Here is an 11991-nt window from a genome sequence, read left to right as displayed (position 1 = left end):
ATGTACTGTATTTGTTTATTATAACAATAAATCAACAAGATGCCATTAACATTATCAACATTCTGTTAAAGCGATACATGGATAGAAACACTTGTAATTCTTAAAAGATAAATGTTAGTACAAGTTATAGAAATTTTATATTAAAACCTTTCTTAATGTTTTCGTTTTGATAAAATTTGTAAAATTTTCAAACAAAAGATAAACTAGTAGCTCGCCATTGTTGATGTCAATATTTACACAATGCTCATGTGCTGAAACCCATACAATCAGTCGCACCCAAGCGCCAGCAGAGGGTGACAAAACACCAAAAAACACAAGTAACAAGTGGATATGACCTTGTGCTGTCATTTTAATCTGTTTGAGCGGGCATGTGCGTTAAATGTGTCAAATATTTTAATGTGATTAATTTTAAAAATTCGTTAACGCGATAATTTGAACAGCCCTAATTTTTAATATTTTATATTCCATTTAGCACAAGACTGTTATTTGTCATGACCATACCATTTATTTCATAATTGGGAAAAGAATAACCTGTAAAAATTTTGGAGATGATATTTTGCTGCTTTCTTTCGCAATTTTCCTCATTCTGAATCATCCCGCTCAATCGGCTGACTTCTAAATCAGCTGAAATCGTGATTCTGCCGACGTCATCCTCCAGCTGGGGACGCTAGAGCGCTATAATGACAGGCGGGGCAAAATGGCAGATTAAAAGACTAATTTCTCGTCATCTGCACTTTGCCAAATTGTTGTATATAGTCGAATCGTCTCAAAATATGATTCTAATTCACATAATAATGCTATTTAAGATGTTTTTATGCCACGAAAAAGCATGTTTATTTCATAACACACGCGGTATTTTATGCTCCTTAATGATATGGCCCGCTTGAATGTGTGTGGAAGTGATCGCTATATTTATTTAGTTTTTTGAATCCCGCGCCATGAAGATAAGTGACTTCCGGATTCGGTCTTGCATTGAGGAGGAGGGCGCTGTGACATGTACGGGAGACGGACTCCTCTTCACTATACAGCCGTACTGTTGTGTATGAGGACTAAGGATTCAGCTGATTTTTAGGATTAATACGTTTATTTTTCGCATCACGCCAGCCAAACGGCTGCAGAAAAATCTTGCTGTATGAGAGAGAGGCGTGTGCGCCTTTTTGGAGTTTCAAAAGGTTCCCATTCACCGTGGATATGGCAAAAACAATCCCTACTACTGTGGGACCATTGGATTTACGAGGGAGTAAACATCTTGTTTTGTATTATGTCAAATACGAATACAGCGATTACAAAGTGAACATTACAATCTTTCTTTAAATGATGGACTGCTTACGTTTGATCATTGATAGGCAGTAAAAAGCTCTCCTCATGCCGGGGAACGAGCTGAAAATTGCTCTCCGCCGGGCGGTTTGCCGATCCGCAAAGACAATCGACAACCCAGTCGTCATATCAAATAATCCGGGCCAGTTATGTGTGATTTTCCGCTTCAAAGACTTTGAAACATCACTCGGTTCGGGTTAGCATGTCGGCTAGCTATCACGCCTCTTGGTTTGTTTACATTCTCCGAAGCCGGGGAAGGGAAATGACATATGTCCGATTAAGGTGTCATAAAATATCGTTCGGGAGGTGCGACAGTAAAGGTGAAGTCGACAGTTTTGACCATTATGGAGTAATTTTGCCATGTCGTCCTGAATAAGTGCATTTTTATTCTTTCATATTCCATTTAGCACAAGACTGTTATTTGTCATGACCAGTCTCCCGCTGACGTCATCCACCTGCTGGGGATGCTTGAGCCCTATAATGGTAGGCGTGGCTAACCGGCAGATTAAAAGACTAATTTCTCGTCATCTGCGCTTTACTAAATTGTTGTATATAGTCGAATCGTCTCAAAATATGATTCTAATTCACATAATAATGCTATTTAAGACTTTTTTCTCCTGTCGTATGCTCTTTAAAAGTTGGTTGGGACAATTTGAACATCCTGAAAAGTAGGTAGTGTTTTGTCCCTTCCATCTCTATGCCAATCTACGCCCATGCTTGTCTCAGTCTGGACTCTCAAAAGTCTTGCCTTATATATATAGACTCCCAAAAATCTTGGCTTGTTTTAGTCTTTTTCTTGGCCTCAACTCTCAAAAGTTTTGGTTTTGAGCTGTGTTCTGAGCATGTGCAAAGGCTTGTACATCAACTTTCATGCCATTATTGGTACAAAGATGATGCAGATATTTTCCGATATTTTTCTAAATGCTATAATCAGCTGATTATATCGGTCAGCTCTAAATATCAGGATTTACTAAAATCCTATTTAGATAGAATGGTTGACAACACTAGCTTGTTGTAAAGAAAGCCTTTCAATATTAGCAACCCAGTCAAGAATGAGACATGCTGCAATGTTTTTGAAAAAAAAAAAAAAAGTCCTCAGAAGCCGGTTTCAAGGCTTCCCCTGACCTCTGTATGACTTGTTCGTGTTTAGTATGTATGATCATTCTTGTATTTGTGGATCGTTTTGAGATTCCCAAATGACTCTTCAAAGACCAGATGTCTCAGATAGTTGTTGATCCTCATTTCAAGTTATTCATTTTGACTCCACTTACCCGTCCGATGAGCACCGGTTCAGGGCCTCTGTACTCCTCTATCACGAAGAACTGGTTCCACAGCCAGCTCCTCTTCCGCCGAAGACGCTGACCCATCCCAGAGTTTAAATGTAGCTTAGTTACGCTCCCATTTATTGGCTCTTTGACAATCAGTCCGGTGCCGAGTTCGAATCGAGGAATTCCTGCCAGATCTTGCGAGGCGACGCCACAAAACAAGAGAAAGAAGACGAGTCTTCTCATCGCTGGGATCTCAATGGGCACACGGCGAGGAGCTGATTAGCGGCGCAACCTTAACGTCCATCTTTCTTGTAATCCGCTCCATGCTGTAGAGATTTCTGTCAGTGTGAGGTGAAGAAAAAGTAGGGGATTTAGACAACAAGTCATCTGTTACGTTTACGCCAACCAAAGAAACTGCAATTTTAGCTAGAATTCAAAGGATTAACCCTTTCAGGGACTGTGGGCAGACATTCAAAAGTTGACCTTTACCCCTTTATCTGGCATGTAACGATTTTGGGTAAAATTATCATATAGTAAATATCTAGAGATACAGTAAATATAAAATATGATTACTATTCATGATTGTATTTTCATATATACATATATACACACACACAGTGGGGCAAATAAGTATTTAGTCAACCACTAATTGTGCAAGTTCTCCCACTTGAAAATATAGAGTAATCGTCATCATGGGTAAACCTCAACCATGAGAGACAGAATATGGAAAAAAAAAAAAACAGAAAAATCACATTGTTTGATTTTTAAAGAATTTATTTGGAAATCATGGTGGAAAATAAGTATTTGGTCAATGCCAAAAGTTAATTTCAGTACTTTGTTATGTACCCTTTGTTGGCAATAGCAGAGGCCAAACGTTTTCTGTAACTCTTCACAAGCTTCTCACACACTGTTGCTGGTATTTTGGCCCATTCCTCCATGCAGATTTCCTCTAGAGCAGTGATGTACAACACGGACTTTCAACTCCCTCCACAGATTTTTTATGGGGTTGAGATCTGGAGACTGGCTAGGCCACTCCAGGACCTTGAAATGCGTCTTGCGAAGCCACTCCTTTGTTGCCCTGGCTGTGTGTTTGGGATCATTGTCATGCTGAAAGACCTAGCCACGTCTCATCTTCAATGCCCTTGCTGATGGAAGGAGATTTTCACTCAAAATCTCTCAATACATGGCCCCATTCATTCTTTCCTTTACACAGATTAGTCGTCCTGGTCCCTTTGCAGAAAAACAGCCCCAAAGCATGATGTTTCCACCCCCATGCTTCACAGTGGGTATGGTGTTCTTCAGATGCAATTCTGTATTCTTTCTCCTCCAAACTTGAGAACCTGTGTTTCTACCAAAAAGTTCTATTTTGGTTTCATTTGACCATAACACATTCTCCCAGTCCTCTTCTAGATCATCCAAATGTTCTCTAGCGAACCGCAGACGGGCCTGGACGTGTACTTTCTTCAGCAGGGGGACACGTCTGGCAGTGCAGGATTTGAGTCCCTGGCGGCGAATAGTGTTACTGATAGTAGCCTTTGTTACTGTGGTTCCAGCTCTCTGTAAGTCATTCACTAGGTCCCCCCGTGTGGTTCTGGAATTTTTGCTCACCGTTCTTGGCATCAAGTATGGCATAAAGAACATGCTAACAAGTTTACCAAACCATCATCAACTCCAAAACAACATGTGAAATGTAGGGCTGTCAAATTTATCGTGTTAACTGGTGGTAATTAATTTTTTTAATTAATCATGTTAAAATATGTGACGCAATAAACGCATGGGCGGATTGACGCCGTTTTAGTACATTGAAAGCGAAAAGGCAGAGAAATGAGAGTGACACAGGCGTTCATTTGACCGCACCTTTTATTGGCTTAAGCTTTGGCAGCCACTAACAGTCATGATTGCCCCAACTTCCCATCATGCATTTGGGCGGAGCAGGAGACATTCTGTTTCTTAACACGCCTAATTGAACACAACACAGAACATACTGTATACCATTTGCAGCCACCGCTGACAGTCATGGTTGCCCAACTTCCCATCATGTATTTAGGCGGAGCAGGAGACATTCTGTTTCTTAACACGCCTAATTGAAAACAACGCAGAACATACTGTGTACCATTTGCAGCCACCACTGACAGTCATGGTTGCCCAACTTCCCATCATGCATTTGGGCCGAAAAGTTGTCGCTACACAACAAAAATAATGTTCCTATCTCTCAAAAAATTAATGTTCACAAAAAGAAAAGCGCTCAATGCAAAAAGAACTGGCGTTCCCAATCAAATAGCTATGCAAAATACACATAAATGTTAATAATGTTAATGCCATCTTGTGGATTTATTGTTATAAGAAACAAATACAGTATTTATGTACAGTATGTTGAATGTTTATGTCCGTCTTGTGTCTTATCTTTCCATTCCAACAATAATTTACAGAAAAATATGGCATATTTTAGAGATGGTTTAAATTGCGATTAATTACGAATAATTAATTTTTAAGCTGTGAATAACTCAATTAAAAATTTTAACCGTTTGACAGCCCTAGTGAAATAATATATTCATTAGGGCTGTCAAAATTATCGCGTTAACGGGCGGTAATTAATTTTTTAAATTGATCACGTTAAAATATTTAGCGCAATTAACGCACATGCCCCGCTCAAACATTAAAATGACAGCACAGTGAAATGTGTACTTGTTGTGTTTTTCGGAGTTCTGTCGCCCTCTGCTGGCGCTTGGGTGCGACTGATTTTATAGGCTTCAGCACCCACGAGCATTGTGTAAGTAATTATTGGCATCAACAATGGCGGGCTACTAGTTTATTTTTGATTGAAAATTTTACAAATTTTATTAAAATGAAAACATTGAGGGGTTTTAATTAGGGCTGTCAAACGATTACAAATTTTAATCGAGTTAATTACTGCTCAAAAATTAATTAATCGTAATTAATCGCAATTAAAACCATGTATAAAATATGCCATATTTTTCTGTAAATTATTGTTGGAATGGAAAGATAAGACACAAGACGGATATAAACATTCAACATACAGTACATAAGTACTGTATTTGTTTATTATAACAATAACTCAACAATATGGCCTTAACATTATTAACATTCTCCTAAAGCGATCCATGGATAGAAAGACTTGTAGTTCTTAAAAGATCAATGTTAGTACAAGTTACAGAAATTTTATATCAAAACCCCTCTGTCGCGGGGTTCTTCCGGCTACTAAAAAAACACCTGATAGCGTAGTCAGGAGAATACAGGTGTTGTGAGTTTTTAATTGGTTTGAACCCCAGCAAAAACAAAGTTCACCATTAGATTATATACAAAAAAGAAAAATATAACTATTTACAGCAAAAAGTCAACATCACAACAACAAAAAAAACCGAAGAAGAAAATACTATTTACAAAAAATATTAATGGATTTCCACATCAACATCCAAACATATTCACACAAGAAGCAAAAGTGGGATCAAGCTGAGACAACACTACCTTTCTGCTCTGTCATGGACAAACCCACCTCACGCTTCCTCTACCTGCAGAAAATGCCTCTTTTTATACTATTAGCTCCTCCCCTCAAGCGCACCTGCTCCCAAATTACGCAGGAACTTTTCCCATTTAAGGGTCCCAAAACCATCACGCCTGTTTGGCTTTCCTCACTTCCTCCTTGCCGGTAAGTGATAACTGATCAGAGTGAATGGATTGTTTGGAAGTATGTGGAATGGATTTATTTAACAATGTGTAGAGCGACGAGTGTGCACCCCCGATCGAGCTACCAATTGTGAGAGAATATTAGAAAGAAAAAAAGTGTACCTATTGTCCAAACAACGGCGTGAATAATACCAAACGAGCGACATGTGATTGAGCGCAGCTGCTGCCTATATGTATGTGCGTGCGTGTATGCATGCGTGCGTGCGTGCGCACGCCCTCAGTGACGGAACCGCTCTGTCACACCCTCTTAATGTTTTCGTTTTATTAAAATTTGTAAAATTTTCAGTCAAAAAATAAACTAGTAGATCGCCATTGTTGATGCCAATAATTACACCATGCTCACTCATGGTACTAACCCATAAAATCTGTTGGACCCAAGCGCCAGCAGAGGGCGCCAAACACCAAAAAACAAGTAACAAGCGGACATTACACTGTACTGTCATTTTAATCTGTTTGAGCGGGTCTCGTGCGTTAATTGCGTCAAATATTTTAACGTGATTAATTTAAAAAATTAATTACCGCCCGTTAACGCTATATTTTTGACAGCCCTAGTTTTAATATAAAATTTCTATAACTTCAACAATGGCGGGCTACTAGTTTATTTTTTGATTGAAATTTTTACAAATTTTATGAAAACGAAAACATTAGGAAGGGTTTTCATATAAAGTTTCTATGACTAACTAACTTTTATCCTTTAAGAACTACAAGTCTTTCTATCCATGGATCCCTTTAACAGAATGTTAATGCCATCTTTTTGATTTATTGTTATAATAAACCAATACAGTACTTATGTACCGTATGTTGAATGTATATATCCTACTTGTCTCATCTTTCCATTCCAACAATAATTTACAGAAAAATATAGCATATTTTATAGATGGTTTGAATTGCGATTAATTGCGATTAATTACGATTAATTAATTTTTAATCTGTAATTAACTCGATTAAAAATTTTAATCGTTTGTCACCCTTAATAATGTGTTAATAGTTTCACGAATAAGTCGCTCCAGAGTATAAGTTGCACCCACAGCCAAACTATGAAAAAAAACTGCAACTTATAGTCCAAAAAATACGGTAGTTTCATTTTTTTACCCCCAATATCAACAGGTGACCTTGAAATACCCAAAAATGTACAGGAATTGACCCAAAATCAAGAGAAATTGATCCCTAAATCCCCTGAAATAAACAACTCACAATTAACTCATTGTCTGCAATTGACAACGATAGACGTCCAATTCACTTAAACTAGGAAAACGAACTATAAATTCTCATCTTCCATACCGTTGACAGGGCTAAATTCATTTCCTCGGTCGAAATAAATTGGACATCTAGCACCATCAATGATAGCCAATGAGTGCCCTGCGAGGCTATAATAAAATTGTCTGACCAGGTGTCAGAATGGGAGTGACCTCCGTTGACCTGACCTGAAACCGTGACAAAAAATTGCTGCGTTAGGGCAGGCGCCGCCACATATACTTTCAACTTTTATTTCTTTATTTCTCCCTGGAGGGCAATTGGATCTGTAGTGAGACAGCAAAAATGGCCACAGAGGTAAAAGGGGAATAAAATGAAGCCAATTGGGGGCAGGGTGATGACCAACCATCTATTTGCAGGACAACAGGAGATTCTACGGAATCAGGGCTTGTAAAAGAACATTTTTAGAGTTGTGTTTGCTCTGTTGGCTGTGAAAACAATGTGGACTTGAAAAAGGGAAGGACAGAAGGAAAAACAGACAGAACATGAAGAAGGATGAGGATGATTGAGTGCTGTGCTCATTTTTACAATTGGAATCACTTCGAAGCGTAAAAAAGTCACTTTGGATTGTGGACAGCAAGTCCCAAAAACACAACAAAAAATATTTAAACAATTACTTTTTTCTCACTTGTATTATCATAATTTTAATATTGAAATTTGATTTTTTTTTTTTTTTTTTTTTTCAAAAATGGCTTTATTTAATGGTTTTCAAAATAAATTACTACTGACATCTAGCTAAGATTTTACAGGGGCAAGTGATTATTTTTTGATGGTTTAAAAAATAAACTTCATAAACATGTGGTATATGAATTAATACAATTAAAAATGACTAAAATGTTCTTAAAATCCAAATAGGTACAAGTCAACTGATGTTGACAGAATGACAGAACACTAACATGCAGCAAGATAATAGAAAGCCTTACGGATAGCATGCTAGCAGACTGCAAAAATCTGCTGCTCATTCTGGATGTGACATCATCTTTTAATAGGAGCTTTTTTAGTGGGCGGGGCCAATGCAGCTGAGAAAGGAAGACTAATTAATCTTAATCTAATTTCGTTATTAAAGCAGCACTTAATAACTTTCAGTCTACAGTGATTTTAACGACGCGTATTGACAAAAGACCAATGACAGACCTTTTTTTTCTAGTAATGAGATGAAGTGTCATGAAGCATTGAACCACTTGAGCCAACTGGTTTGAGAAAGGGTTAATATCTCAAAGCTTCATGTGTGTGGGCTGCCACCTATTGGCCAAATGTATAATCATAGTCAGTTGTTTCTGAACTGCATGGGTGACTGGTTGATTTTTTTAAATTTTTTATTGCGTGTGTCTGTTAAGGAATTATTTTTACAAATGTTGTTTAATCCATCTGATATTGTACGACCAAGGCCTCTATGTACATAGAATATAACATATGTAGACAATACATTTTGAAAGTTGTGTGAAAATTATTCCCAAACGTTATCAGAAAATGATCTCGATATAACCTCATGACTCGTCTCGACATGACCTCCTGACCAATCTCTATATGACCTCTTGACCCAACCCAACTCGACATAACCTCCTGACCTGTCTCGTCTCGACATGACCTCCTGAACAGTCTTGTCTCGACATGACCACATGACCCGACTCGACATGACCAAGTGACCTGACCCGACTCGACCTCGTGACCCGACTTCACATGACCTCGTGACCCGTCTCGACCTCATGACCCGTCTCAACCTCGTGACCAGTCTTGATTTTGTGACCCAACTCAACTTCGTGACCCAACTCGACTTAACCTCGTGACCTGACTCCACATAACCTTGTGACCCGACTCCACATAACCTCCGACTCGTTTCGACATGACCTCCTGACCCATCTCGTCTCAACATGACCTCCACACACGTTTCGTCTCAACATGACCTCCTGACCTATCTCGACATGACCAAGTGACCTGACCCGACCTCGTGACCTGACTCGACTCGATCTCGTGACCCGACTTGACTCGACATGACATCGTGACCCATTTCGACTCGACATGGCCAAGTGACCCGACCCGACTTGACCTCGTGACCAGACTTAACATGGCCTCTTGACCCGTCTCGACTTTGTGACCCAACTCAACTTTGTGACCCAACTTGACTTAACCTCGTGACCCAACTTGACTTAACCTCGTGACCTGACTCCACATAACCCCGTGACCCGACTCCACATAACCTCGGACTTGTCTCGACATGACCTCCTGACCCATCTCGTCTCAACATGACCTCCTGACCTGTCTTGTCTCGACATGACCTCCTGACCCATCTCTACATGACCTCCTGACCCGACCCGACTCGACATAACCTCCTGACCCGTCTCGTCTCGACATGACCTCCTGACCAGTCTCGACATGACCAAGTGACCTGACCCGACCTTGCGACCCGATCTCGTGACCCGACTCGACTCGATCTCATGACCCGACTCGACTCGACATGACCTCGTGACCAGTCTCGACTTCGTGACCCAACTCGACTTCGTGACCCAACTCGACTTGGTGACCCGACTCAACTCGACCTCGTGACACAACTCCACATGACCCGACATGACCTTGTAACCCAACTCCGCATAACCTCGTGACTCGTCTCGACATGACCTCCTGACCCATCTCGTCTCGACATGACCACGTGACCAGACCCAACTTGACATGACCATGTGACTTGACCCGACAACCTCGTGACCCGACACCACATAACCTCGTGACCCAGCTCCATATAACCTCGTGACTTGACCACAGCAGGCAAGACTCGAGACTTACTTGTACTGGTGCATGATAATTATTGGTCCGATAATTATCGGTCCGATAATAGGAAATATGACGTCATCCCGATAAATCCAATAAAATTTATAATAGGACCGATAATATGTACTGTTCTGACTTTGCAGTTTACATAATAGTATGGGCAATCAGTTGACCATTTGCGGGGCATTGCTCCCACCTGCTGGTCAGAATAATTCAGTGTACTTATTTTTTGTTACAGTAGTTTGGTTCAATCACTTACACATTGCGGTGTCTAGCGGTAGCATTGACAGTCGTGAATGCTTTCTGTTACCTTTCTGCCTCGGAAATATGTGTAAGTATTTAATGTTCACTATTACATATGGATGTGCAAAATATGTTTACTTCTGTGGTGAATGGTCATATGTACAGAACTTCATACGTTGTGTTATAGAAGCCAGCCAATGCTTTAGTAGCTCAAGCTAGTGTGCTATGCTATACATATAATAGTTGTGTTTATAAGTGTGTTGTGCAGTTTGTGGTATATTGAGTATTCAATATGTGTATTTTTCTGTTGTACTTTCACAATATTAAGACGAGTGTCTTCCCATAAAAGCAAGAAAAGACCAAGCCTTGTGGTTTATGGAAGTGCATTCATTCTTAGCTGGCTGTCGGGCAGTGCAGAAGTGAAACGCACTGTTTTGTTCATGTCATTATGAAAAATCTGATTAGATCAAAGGCAAATCTATGTTGAATCCACCACTACTTTTTAAAATGTTTTTTTAAACCTCCAGGTGTTTAAAAACTCAGGTTATACATTTAAAAATGTATATATTTATTATCGGTTATCGATATCGGTATCGGCTTTGAGAAGCAGGAAGTTATCGATATCCGTATCGGTTTCAAAAAATGGATATCGTGCACCCCTACTTACTTGTAACTCTGATCATAGTGATCTGTGCAATTGTCTGTGGATTTGTGTCCAAAATATGGTCTGCTAACATTTTATAGTCACTTGCTGAACTATTCATAGCACCTTTAAAATGAATATAAATTATAATGTGCATAATTATTGCTTATAAAATGCTATATTGTAGAGTTGTCCGATCATGACTTTTGAATGCATAATCGCTAATACTGATATTGTGCAACTCCAAAAATCCGATAGAGATATCAAACCGATATCAGTATATGCAGTATTGGATTTAACATTCATTTTTCAATTATTTTTTGTTCATTTAATTTCTGCACCATGAATGCAAATGGCCTGCTCACATAACAAATCCAAAGCATCTTAGTTCGGAGACATTTAATGGTCAATAAGAATTACAGCTGTGCTAAGCTGTGACCAGCCATTGTACAAAGGCAGAAGGCTTCTACATTCACTTTGAAGGCAAAAATGCATATTGGCCCAAAACCGATAATGAAAAATCGATGTTGATATTATCCGATATCATTTTAAAATGCTTTTATCGGTCAGCTCTATTATATTGTGATAGTGTTAAATTCAAACACAACATTTTACCCGTTTTATCTCACTTTTTTCTTGTCTGTTCCAAAAAAAAAAAAAAAAAAAAAAGTACATTTCCGCAGCCTAAATTATATTCTTTACTTTTGTTTTATTTGTCTTCTAAATTTACTTTTTCCCTCTTCGCAATGCAGCCTTTTGGTGCACCCACTCGCCACCTACAACTTTTCTTCAGCTCAG

General features: G+C 39.1%; 1 protein-coding gene across 3 annotated transcripts in view; it reads right to left on the bottom strand.

Moving 5' to 3' along the window:
- Positions 1 to 11991, bottom strand: part of LOC130919114 (cadherin-24-like) — a 113695-nt gene that overhangs the window by 60188 nt on the left and 41516 nt on the right. For 2 of the 3 annotated variants that reach the window (XM_057841550.1, XM_057841549.1), the window contains exon 2: positions 2589 to 2923. In XM_057841550.1, coding sequence (XP_057697533.1) covers positions 2589 to 2828 — 240 coding nt within the window. In that variant the 5' untranslated portion in view covers positions 2829 to 2923. Of the gene's footprint in view, positions 1 to 2588; positions 2924 to 6071; positions 6120 to 11991 lie in introns of those variants that run through there. The other variant, XM_057841548.1, reaches the window with a different exon arrangement.

The sequence above is a fragment of the Corythoichthys intestinalis genome, chromosome 7 (assembly GCF_030265065.1).
Source record: "Corythoichthys intestinalis isolate RoL2023-P3 chromosome 7, ASM3026506v1, whole genome shotgun sequence".
NCBI lineage: Eukaryota > Metazoa > Chordata > Actinopteri > Syngnathiformes > Syngnathidae > Corythoichthys > Corythoichthys intestinalis.
The sequence above is the reverse complement of the archived record's forward strand: the minus strand, read 5'-3'. Positions and strand labels throughout refer to the sequence as shown.